Source organism: Chlamydotis macqueenii, chromosome 2, assembly GCF_036417535.1.
Source record: "Chlamydotis macqueenii isolate bChlMac1 chromosome 2, bChlMac1.mat, whole genome shotgun sequence".
NCBI lineage: Eukaryota > Metazoa > Chordata > Aves > Otidiformes > Otididae > Chlamydotis > Chlamydotis macqueenii.
In genome coordinates this window covers 97,982,514-97,995,055 of record NC_141557.1, presented here as the reverse complement: position 1 = coordinate 97,995,055, position 12,542 = coordinate 97,982,514, and the positions used below count along the sequence as shown (strand labels likewise).

At 38.4% G+C, this 12,542-nt stretch overlaps 2 protein-coding genes across 4 annotated transcripts in view; one reads left to right on the top strand and one right to left on the bottom strand.

Annotated features, from left to right (window-relative positions):
* Positions 1 to 12,542, top strand: part of ABITRAM (actin binding transcription modulator) — a 301,888-nt gene that overhangs the window by 20,139 nt on the left and 269,207 nt on the right. The gene's annotated exons all lie outside the window — the stretch shown is intronic.
* The window catches only part of CTNNAL1 (catenin alpha like 1), a 58,079-nt gene that overhangs the window by 16,093 nt on the left and 29,444 nt on the right, over positions 1 to 12,542 (bottom strand). The window contains exons 6-10 of the mRNA XM_086740483.1: positions 12,058 to 12,228; positions 10,365 to 10,565; positions 6,239 to 6,325; positions 2,627 to 2,785; positions 940 to 1,032 (exon numbers count right to left, since the gene is read on the bottom strand). Of these exons, the coding sequence (XP_086596609.1) occupies positions 940 to 1,032; positions 2,627 to 2,785; positions 6,239 to 6,325; positions 10,365 to 10,565; positions 12,058 to 12,228 (711 nt within the window). The remainder of the gene's footprint in view (positions 1 to 939; positions 1,033 to 2,626; positions 2,786 to 6,238; positions 6,326 to 10,364; positions 10,566 to 12,057; positions 12,229 to 12,542) is intronic.

The window sequence follows — 12,542 nt, the reverse complement described above, 5'->3', positions numbered from 1 at the left end:
GCCACAATAATCCCATGCAGCACTATAGGCTCGGAGCTGAGTGGCTGGAGGACTGTGAAGAGGAAAGGGACCTGGGGGTGTTGGTTGATGCTCAGCTGAACATGAGCCGAAAGTGTGCCCAGGTGGCCAAGAAGGCCAACGGCATCCTGGCCTGCATTAGAAATAGCGTGGCCAGCAGGAGCAGGGAGGTAATCATCCCCCTGTATTCGGCGCTGGTGAGGCCGCACCTTGAGTATTGTGTTCAGTTTTGGGCCCCTCACTACAAGAAAGACATTGAAGCCCTGGAACGTGTCCAGAGAAGGGCAACAAAGCTGGTGAGGGGTCTGGAGCACAAGTCTTATGAGGAGCTGCTGAGAGAGTTGGGATTGTTTAGCCTGGAGAAGAGGAGGCTCAGGGGAGACCTCATTGCACTCTATAGCTTCCTGAAGGCAGGTTGTGATGAGCAGGGGTTTGGCCTCTTCTCCCAGGCAACAAGCAGGACCCGAGGAAATGGCCACAAGTTGTACCAGAGGAGGTTTAGATTGGACTTGAGGAAAAACTTTTTCTCCCAAAGAGTGGTCAGGCACTGGAATGGCCTGCCCAGGGAGGTAGGTGGTGGAGTCGCCGTCCCTGGCAGTGTTCAAGAGGCGGCTTGATGAGAAGCTAAAAGATATGGTTTAGTAGCTGTGGCAGCAATGGTAGTGGCAAGACGGTTGGACTAGATGATCTTATAGGTCCCATCCAACCATATGATTCTATGATTCTATTTTGTCTTTGTAGTATATTCATCTGATATTTGCAAGCTTGATGATCTTCCTTGTGCATTCTTTTAGCCACTGCCCAATATTAAAATATAATTCTTTCTTAGAGCTGCTTTGAACAGCTCAACATTAGGTATCCAAAAACTCTGCACAGTTTATTTAGGTCCAGTAGAAATGAACAGATAAAAACTATACACACCTGTGGGCCAGTGACCTGAAAAGTATCTTCTGCATGTATGCAAGTAATCTCGAGGGGCTCAGTTCCAGAAACATGTCTCAACAAGCGACACATCTGAATATTTTTAATGAAAATATGCTTTCATTAGTAGTGAGAAAAGGTGCACACACACAAACAGATATAAACACAAAGTTATTGATAGTCCTTTCACAAACTTATTGAGGACTGCAGAGGGAGCATTTACAATAAAACAGCGATAAATTCTGACTTGGAATGCATAGAAAATCAGCACAAGAAAGTAGAGTCTTAATTAATAAAACGACAATAATTTAATATATTTATGACTGAATAAACCCAAAAGTAATCAAAACACCTATGAAACTTGGAAAAACTGTAGCATAAATGACTTCACCAAAACAGGCTTACTGGGCGATTAGCAACCACGTGGAAAATAATTCAGGCTTGCATCATTCAGGAAATTGAATTATCTTTGAGCAAATCAACGTCAAATTAATTTACAGAAGAAATACTGTTTCCTTTCACAGTAAGCAAAATGTAGTCATCTTTTTGTTTGTTTGTTTTTGTAATAAGATTAAGAGTGAACTTTGGGCTGAGAAGGAACAACAAAGTTTTCAGATCAAAAGGAGAATATATAAGATTGAGACAGCACATATGAAACTAACTGCACTGTCCATCATTAGAAATGCTCTAAGGCTGCACACACAAACACTATTTAACCTCATGGTTATGCCTGAAAAAAGTCAGTGTCTCACTGAAACACTAATTGGTCAGAGAAAACGGGGACATTAGAGCCAAATTAAAAATCCACAGCATTGATTTGCCAGTCCTGGAAGCTGAAGGGTGTTGTTTCTGCATACTTATACTTCTGGGATGAGTCCTCAAGCCCCAGATGATATAAAATTATTTTAGAAATTAATGAATATTAGATGCCATGCAAGTATAGCTTCCAGCATCACCATGTTCCAGATCAAAATAATGTGTCTTTGTATGTCTGCTACTGGCACAGTTATTTCTGCTTGTGTCTCAGACAAGAGAGCAACAACGTATATCTGGCAGACAACCTCTCCATGGGTACTCCTAAAACCATAATCTCCCACTAGTCTTGGAAGTCTTATTTGTTCACATGTGAGAATTCTACCATATAAAACCATGAATATATTAGTACATGAAACATACACATTGCTTTTCATGAAGGAGAAAAGATGTTCAGTGTCCCTCTGTTGACTGACAAAAACTACACGAGATCTTCAAAACAGTCAAGTTCAGTGGATTAAGAAACTTTACATTACATTCCCAGCATTCTTAAAATGTATCTTTGGGTTGAGCTGCTGCTGGATGCCTACTGCTTGAAAAAAGGCTGTCATCTCTACTTGGATCTAGAAATCTATTTTTAATGAATATTTTAGCCCCAGTATGTACATACAGAAAATACAGAGTTAAACAACGAATTTGAACCTAGGTCCAGGAGGAGAATTGGGTAAGACCGTACATCCATGCATTCTGCAGGAACTGTAAGCCACAGTGACACCTCTGGCTCAGATCCTACCAAGAACAATACAAAATTCAATGCCATGCTAGGAAAATAAAATAAAATAAAACCCAAAGCCTTCCTAAAGAACAGATTAAGACAAATGCAGTCACTCATTTTCTTAAATACCTTATAAAATGAAAGCCGTCACGAACTCACCTCAACAAGTTGTTCTTTCTGCTCTGATAGCTTGCAAGTATATTCTGCTACAGCTTCAAGATTTCCTTCTACTCCTGTGATTTTTAATGCTTTGAGAACCATATGATCCATATGGTATTTTAGCAGATCTGTGGCCAGAGATGTTGCAGCACTATGGACCTTGAGTAGCATTAAGAGAAGGAGAGATAAACCTTAGAAGGAAAAAAAAAGCATCCAGTACCAAATAAAATAGATTGATTTTTCCAAGAAGCAAAAAATGTACTGCCTTAAATGTTCATATACTGTCTGCATATTATCTGGCACTTTAATTCTCCAATTACTATGCAAAAAAAAAAAAAAAAAAAAAAAAACAAAACCCCAAAACCAAAAAACAAACCCACAACCAAATATGGGGAGAAACAAAAGAGCAGCTGGGTAAAATAAGAACATGAAGTTATGACACTGCTGCTTTCTGATAATGTTACAGCTGGAAAAGAAACAGGTGGATGAGTTTGTAGGGGCACCAAGTTCAGCCTAAGCATGGCATAACAGCCACTCTACTTCTCATGAAGAAAACACATTAACAGAATCAGACTGAAGCCACACAGCATCTGAGTTTATAATACATTAGAAATCAAGTTCCTATGAATAAACTGTATTCTCAATGACGCAAAGAAAAGCTATCATATAGCTATATCAGTTCGTAACACGGCCTTAGAAAAGTAAAAAGCATCTTTTCTGCAGAGATGCATCTTGGAAAAGTCTCAAGCATTCTCCCTACACGCCCAACAAGCAAGGAGAAGCTTCCCCTTAAAACACATCCCTAAATTCAGATACGCTGGATCTGCTGAAACTGTGCTGTGAGGGACTCTGCTTGCCAACAGCTACCAGCAACAGCTGCTGCTAGTTGTAGTGATAGTGATAGTATTACCCCATAATCAGCCCCATTTTAAGAACACAGGTAAAAATTAAATAGCAACCTCTTTAGAAATAGCAGAGCATTCTTATGTTTTAAGACTATTATGAGTCTTGTAATATTACACTCACTTTGCTAGACTGCACTAAATATACAATAAACTTGGCTGTTCAAGAATAAAGTTATTTTTCAAGTCTTTATGAATGCAATGAGCTTGAAATTCTGATACTGGTGGGCCTTGACTCTGTAGAGGAGAGAATGTTTACTAGAACAGTATGTTTGGTTTTTTATTCCACTAGACTCTACCGGTTTTTCCTCCCTTCCCCTGGCAGCACTTCCTGTGCAGTCCAGAATCAAGTGCTTTTGGAGGGGTTTTGTTTGTTTGTTTTTAATTTAATGCAAGAAAACTGAATTGTTGCCTCAAAGCTTGCTGCCACTGTTTTTTTAGAGAGGAGGAAAAAAAAAAAGCTATAACAACTTGTTCTAAACTATTTATATAGTATTGCTCACATCCCATTAAATATTAGCACAAACCACCAATCTCAGAAACGAAGTCAGCTCTGAAGATTGGATATCTTCAAGGCTTGTAATGTTAGAGCAGGAACTGGAAATTCTCATTTATATATAGGGTACATAGAGATTACCTTTTCATTAGAGATTCTTTTCATCCTGATCTAAAAAAGAAATTTGCTTCTACTTAATGCTGTCTCTGATCATTACCAGGAAAATAATCTCATGGAAGGAACATACCTTTTGTTTCTTCCATGAAGTGACAGTGATGGGAAAGAACTACTTTTAACAAGCCTGTTGTGTTCTCAGCCACCCAGGCTCTCAAAAACATTTTAGAATCACAATACTTAAACTTCACCAGTAGAGAGAGAATGTGGTTGCTGACTGATATACTGCAACACCCCAAGTCAGACCGACAGGACAGCCCTTCTCAGCCATGTACAGAAGAAGCACAGCTACTCTGGGATCAATCCAGTCACTGCACAGAGAGCAAGGACTATGACATAATACTTTAAATTTACATGAATCCTGTGCATTTTTTAAAAGCTTTTACTGAGCAAGCTTTCATACTCTACAGGTCACCACAGCAAGTCATACAGAACGTAGGATTTCCTAGTTTAGAAATCCAAACCCACTCAATTTGCTCCACAATTTCTAAATCAGCATGCTACATTTCACCTGCATTGTTTTTAACACGGAGCTACATCACAGGGCACAAGTAACCCACCATTTTGTATTTTATGCCACATCTGTTAACTGGTTTACAGAAGGAAATTTTATATTATTGTCATCTAACAAAATTCTTTAACTTAAGTGTGGTTAATATGTAGTCTTCGTTGCATGACATGAACCTGTGGGCAGGACAATATGGTAAGATTTACATTTATGGCACTGCAAGAAAGTACAAGATATTAATGATTTCTTCCATAAGATATTCCAACCAACTTTGGCTTTTTAATCTCTGCAATTACATAGTTGCATATGATTCGGACTTGGAACCCTTCCTCCTCATTCAAGCACATGGGAGCAATGTTACTCAAAAAGGATGATCTTAGAGCTAAAGCAGCTGAATGTCACTCTGGAAAAGCTCTGCTACTGACTTCCTACATAATGGCGACCAAATTAAAAAAAAAAAAACTATTAATCAAAGTGCACAATTTATGTATCCTCCATTTTCTGCGGGCTCAACAACTGCCTGACAGCAGAAGTGCAAAGCGCTGAACTGCAACTGAAAGATTCAAAGCACTGTTCACATTCTTCTAGATTATAATTCCTGCGATGAAATTCTCATTTTGTCTCTATTAAAAAATATACAGCATGAGTTTTTGAGCAGTTGAGGTTTTCCAGTCACAGCAGCTGAAAGCCCAGTCTAAGCAAGTTCTCTAACATGTTTGCACTGCTCTGTAGCCCAGCATTGAAGCCCTCACTGTCCTCAGTATTCATTTCTCCATCTTTTTAAAAGAACAATAACATAAAACCGTTTAAGATATCTGAATGCTTTGCAAATATTTCAGAAGCTGCCAGAAACCAGTAATCCTGTATTTGGCACAAATCTGTGGAACAGACAAGGCACCAATGGCATCCATTAAAAGGGGTAAAAAGGACTCTGGTCAGCAAGTGTAGTCTATCCCATGTACCAAACGAGGCAGCTTTCTTGCATTTGTATGTAAGGTGACGCTCAACATGCTTGCATACAGGAAAACAATTATTTACAACAAGCACATAGACAGCTGCCAACTGCCTAGAAAAATACCTGAGTATAAGCCACTGTCATAACACATTTCTGCTACAGAAATCAATAAAACAGGTTAAGTACAAACAAACAGCAAATGTAATTTATTCATTTAAGCACACACTAACAAGAAAAAGTATTTAAAACAGTGATGCATGCATTCCCCAAGGGAAGTTTAGCCTTTACATTTAAAGTAATGATTATATACATAGTACTTATTTCCAAACACTTCTCTTCTTTATTGTTGTCAGAGTTAGCAAAGAGCCTACGTATCCAACAGATTTCTAATCAGTTCTAAGTAAGGACACAGAAGATGACTGCATACTAGCTCCCTGGTGTAATTCTGATTTACCTAGTCTTGTCTATAAATAGATACTAGCCTTTTTGGGTACAGGACCCTATTTTACGACTTCACATACAACAAGTATGAAATTCAAGCTTTTATTCCATTTATGCTTGCTTAAACTAGACTTACCTCTCTTTTAAGTTCATTCATGCACTGGCATGTTTTTAAAATGGCTACTTCCAGGTCTTCCATGAGATCCTTTGTCTTCTGGTTTTGCTACAAGCCAAAGAATGCAATCGACAAAACATTACACAAAAACCCCAGCAAATCCCACCTTCACATCATGTGTCATTACTTCCAAGTTGCTTTAAAAGACAGCCTTTTCTTCTCAGATTAATGTTTTCATTTGCACATCCTGTGTATATTCTACTTTAAAAATTATTTTATAGAAACATTTATCACACAATCAAATCTAAAAATAACAGTGATGCAAGCTAACTGACCTTTTCTGTTCAACAGGAATTTATTCCTAAACCTCATTGAGCTTTTTTCAGGAAAAGGGTTTCCAAAAGTCTTCTGTATAAACATCCTGAAGTACAGCAATAGTTTTAGGGCTTTTTTTTTTTTTAAATGTAAGCATCTGTATAAACAAAGTGGTACCTAAAATGTTGTACCAAAGTTTCTATATTGAATTACAAAAAGGTTACTTAAAGCATCCCTGTAAGACATTAGATCATTGTCTAATTTAAACGAGTACAATAGCTAAGAACATTTTGTTGAGGTAGCTTCAAGACAGAGCTCTCACTTCTGCGAAGAGCACCTAGGTATGGAACAACTCAAATGTCAAGAGACATACACTGGGAAAAGAGTTAAGTAGCAGTGATGTTGCATTCTCCTCTAAAATATATTGGAAACAATTATCTTAGGTGGGACCATTAACATGGCCACAGCTGGGAAAAAAAAAAAAGCGCCCCTCAGAGCCTAAAATAACATAAACATACACACACTAAATGTGTGTAGGTACAGACATGCACATCCTCAGTTTTATTTATAGGAGGAAAAACCTCACCCAAGCCAATTTTCTCAGGTATTCTTATCTGTTCTAAGTCTCAATGCTACCTGTCCCTCAAATTTAATGCTATCCTTCAAGTAACCTGTGTAAAAGTGTAACATCACAAGATCACTTTTAATACAAGGAGCATAATGTTTTACACTCACTAGAGTGTCCTTTTTATTCCTTTAACTTATTTAATGTGCACGTCTTTGCTCCTTATATGTGCAACATTTTTTTTTTTTTTAACCACAAGCGAAGGAATTGTTTAGCTAAAATAAGGTTACAGGAAAACCTGAAACAGGACAGTTCTTATGAACTCAAACACACATAGGAAGGATTTCAGAAACATTTTAAATTCAATCAACAGCACTAGATTATCTGTGGTGCCCCAGGTAGTTTTCATTAACATACAATCATACAAAAAAAGAGGAGATCAATTATGTCATTCTAATTTAGACTTGATCTAGGTTACAAGACACTTCTGTTTTAAAACACACTCTTCACTGAAGACTCAGTTACTCCACTTGCTAAAAAGAAGTATGGTGAGTGGAAAGGGAAATAATTGGGCACTCTAAGAGCTCTACAGATCCCCCAGTTCATGTATCCCCAAGGCATGAGAACATATATTTTATTAAATCAACAATCCCACTTAAGTTGCGCTAAGTCCCTCAGAAAATATTCACCCTCTGATGAAACTAAAAAGCCACCTCAGCGAGCTGATGCTATTTTATCTGTGTCTTCAGTCACAGCTAGGCTGGGTTATTAATTAATGAAAATACCTAATGCATAAGCACACATCTGCACTCCCAGGTACTTTCACGGATCATATATATGCATAGTTTTGTACTAGGCTCTCATTTCTATCACTTGAAATGTAGCACATTAAATAATTTAGAGGTGATCATTTTCCACCAGTAACAGAGCTTAGAAATACCCAAGTGTACTGGTTTTGGCTGGGACAGAATTAATTTTCTTCATAGTATCTGGTATCGTGCTGGTTTGGATTTGTGATAAAAAGTGTTGGTAACACAGGGATGTGTTAGCTATTGCTGAGCAGTGCTCACACAGCTGCCTACCAGAGCTAACCACTAACACCAAGATAAACACAGTTTTAGTTTCTTATAGTTATGAGATTCTATGGAATTAATTTTCTGTTATGTGTCTCCTTTGTAATAACAACAATCTGTATTATCAATAAGATTTACATGCACTTCTTAATGCAGTAGTGCAGTTTGAACACCTCACTGCAGCATCTGATTCAAAGAGGAGAAAAGGAACAAAAATGCTTCCATGTAAGTAATACACTCAGTTAAGTATCCCGTACTGGTACATATCTGCCATATTTCACAGTGCTGATAAGACTTTGTGCTACGTTTCCCCAGGAACAAGACTGAAAGCAAGTCAGCATCAGAAACAGAAACTGCATTTTCCAACTCTGCTTTTCCTCTCCCTTTTGCATTTATCTTCTGTGATCTTCAAGAAACAAGAGAATACAAATGACAGAGGGAAGCTTAACGTACTACTTTAAAAAAAGAAAACTACCATCATTTAAATCTTGTAAAAAGGACAAACAAAAATTGCCTGTAAGTCTCAGTGTCTCTTTCCTCTCTCACTTCTCTCCAGAAGATTAAAACATTCTCCTAGAGAAGCTGGCAGCATTTAATGAATGCATTCATTAAAGCATTTTCCTACAGAAGCTGGTGGCTCATGGCTTAGACACGTGTACTCTTTGCTGGGTAAAAAACTGGCCAGCCATGAGCAGTGTTCCCTGGGGCTCAGTTTTAGGGCCAGTCTTGTTTAATATCTTTATCAATGATCTGGGTGAGGGGATCGAGTGCTCTCTCAGTAAGTTTGCAGAAGATGCCAAGTTGGGCAGGAGTGTCGATCTGCTTGAGGGTAGGAAGGCTCTACAGAGGGATCTGCACAGGCTGGACTGATGGGCTGAGGTGAACTGTATAAGGTTCAACAAGGCTGAGTGCCGGTTCCTGCACCTGGGTCACAATAACCCCATGCAACGCTACAGGCTGGAAAGCTGCCCAGCAGAAAGCGACCTGGGGATGCTGGTTCACAGCTGGCTGAACATGAGCCAGCAGTGTGCCCACGTGGCCAAAGCAGCCAACAGCATCCTGGCTTGTATCAGGAACAGTGTGGCCAGCAGGAGTAGGGAAGTGATTGTGGCCCTGTACTCGTCACTGGTGAGGCCACACCTCAAATACCGTGCTCAGTTTTGGGCCCCTCACAACAAGAAGGATGTTTAGTTGCTGAAGTGCGTCCAGAGAAGCGTAATGAAGCTGGTGAAGGGTCTGGAGAACAAATCCTATGAGAAGCAGCTGAGATAACTGAGATTGTTTAATCTAGAGAAGAGGAGGCTGAGGGGAGACCTCATTGCTCTCTACGACCACCTGAAAGGAAGCTGTAGCAAGATGGGTGTTGGTCTCTTCTCCCAAGTAAGTAGCAATAGGATGAAAGGAAATGGCCTCAAGTTGAATCGGGGAGACTTAGATTGGATATTAGGAAAAATTTCTTTACTGAAAGAGCGGTCAAGCATTGGAACAGGCTGCACAGGGAAGTGGTGGAGTCACCATCCCTGGAGGTGTTCAAAAAACATGTGGACATGGCACTTTGGGACATGGTTTAGAAGTCATGGTGGTGCTGGGTTGACAGTTGGACTTGATGATCTTAGAGGACTTTTCCAATCTTAATGATTCTATTATATTCTAAAAAAAAAAAAAAAACAAAAAAAACCCCAAAAACAAACAAACAAACAAAAACAACAACAACAACAAAAAAACCCCAAAGAAACCAAAACAGACATTTTTTTTAGAATATTTCCCTTTTTGACAGTTTAAGTGTTTTCAATATTCTGTTGAAAAAAAAAGAAGCAGAAACTGTGGTCACTTCCATGGGATCAAGACAATTGAAGTCTCTGAACTACTCAACCTAAAGACCTAACTGTTGAAGACTGTGCAATGACACTTCCACTCGCCTTCTTGTTTCCACTTACAGCTTCATTAAAATTAGGCTATTGCCACTAGTAGCCCAATTTAGCCGTCAAAGAATCAAGGAAGCAATATCACTGGGGCAGGAGGAGGACAGAATATACTGAAGCTGCAGAAACACAGAACAAACTCTGGCTCCCCTGATCAGCTCTCACTGTGAGGAATACAATAGTTCTCTTTTCCTAGATGAAAAGAAACACCACATTAAAAATGTCTTTCCAAAGTAGAGGTGAAAAGATTTACTTTGCTAAAAAGCTCTTACAGCTTGCATCCACACTGAAACCAGCTGCTCTAGTTCCATTTTAGCCTGTTTAGACAGCTCCAAAATGCGTTCTCTGTGCTCATGACTGGTATAGGCAGAGTCTGTGAAGTCCTCCGTATGTTCCAGGATAACTTCCAGCATTGTTGAAAGGTTCTCTTTTGAGAGAAAATAAAGATTCTCACGAAGACCCTCCACCTTATTCTGAAAAAGAAGCATATCAGTTCCTTAAGAACTTATGTGGTTATACAGTTGTGACACAAATGCAGAAAGCAGATGCGTGACTTTACATTTTATTTTTGCCCTCAGTGCATTTTTTATTATTTACTTATTTTCAAAGTAATCCAATAATTTGCTTATATTCAGACCTCCAGTTTAGCATTTGCGATTTTTTTTTAATGTAATAATGCCACTAGCAAATTACTGGTCACTTATCAGAAGTAACAGCAAATACATTACTGTTCTACTGCTGTCAATAAAAGTTTTTAAGTTAGTAAGTTTCAGAAATTAATTGTGTATTCAGATTTTGTTTGATCTTTCTACATCTATACAATCTGAGTATTTTTCTAAAAAGTTACATATAGCAAATTGAATACTTTGAGGCACTTCCCAAAAGTTTCAACCAAATTCTAAAGGGTGGGAGGGGGAATAATAAATAAAAAATAATAATAAAATGAAAGTGTGTCGTAGTTCAGCCCCAACGGGGACCAGACTACGCAGTCTCTCTCTCACTCCCCCCACTCTCCAAGAGAATAGGAGGAGATTTGACAAACAAAAGAAAACCAGGAAAAAAAAAAAACCAAACACGCGGGTTGAGATTGAACAAAAAGTAAATTTAACAGTAATGACAGAAGAAAACAAGAGAGTGATGGAACACAAATACAGTACAATAGCTCACAACAGATCTCCACATCCAGTCTCTTCCAACTAGCAGGGCCTCCCTTCAGCACCCTCCTCACTTATATACTGAGCATGATGTCAGATGGGATGGAATAGCCCTTTGGCTAATTTGGGTAAATTAACCCCAGCTGTTAGCTAATTAGTTAACTATCCCAGCCATAGGGGCTACCAGCTTCAGTTCTCCACCCAGCTCAGGTAAATATTAACTCTATCCTGGCCAGAACCAGGACAAAGTGAAAGACTAAAGAAATAAAACATGGTTGTTCATTAACTGTTCTTCACTGAGTATGAAATTTAGAAAAGTCCTTATCAGGAAAAAAAAAAAAAAAAAAAAAATCTCAAAAAAACCCCAGCAATACAAGATACAATTTCAATTCATAACATTTCCTTTGAATGACAGTTTGCTCTTTTAAATATTTGATGAATATTTTTGTGTGCAGATTTAAAAATGCCACCAATTACAAAGCAAGAATTCTTCAATGACAACTATTTTAATGAAGTTCTGATCAGGATCCTGATACTTTAAGTTCATTCAACCTCAACAAAACATTAGAGTTCTGAATGCATTCTGATTCAGGAGGAGATGGCAAGTATCAGAAGGCGTATTTTCGCAACAACAATGAAATTATAATCACCTCTTGTCAGATTCTCTAACATTTTGGGACTGTTATTTAAGTTAGCACTGCTGAAAAGATGTAGCTCCACCATGTGGAATTTAAATTATTTTTTTCCCAAAAAATTCTAGTTTTGAGATAATTTATTAGGCTGTAGAAAACAATACTATTTCTACTCTTACCTTGAATTCTTTGATGCCAGAATATATGCTGATGGGGGCCATTTCATTTTCTCCGTTTGGTCTAGAGTCAGTTACAATTTCTATTACCTGTTCCAAAGCTAATCTCATCCGATGAAAAACTCCATCTTTGTTTATACGAGCAGATTCACAGTCTGGATGCCTCAAACAAGTCTTTTTAAAGAAAGCAAAGTATTACAAAAAGGTGCACATGTGTCCTGGTTTCCTAGCAGCATGCAGTACAGCAAAACGAATGCTTCCTGCTAATGCAAGTCTAAAGACTGTGTTAGAATTTTATAAATTCTGTTAAAATGCTATTGTGTTTAGTAGAATTCATACCGTTACTGAAAATATAAAGATTTTCCTCTACTCATTCTTTACTCTTACACCCTTCTTTAGCATGAAGTTTAAAGTAAGGCTGAGTCAGCTATCCTGCCAGATGTCATACTCTGATTTATCTACGTTGTGTAAGAGCACGCATACTCGCT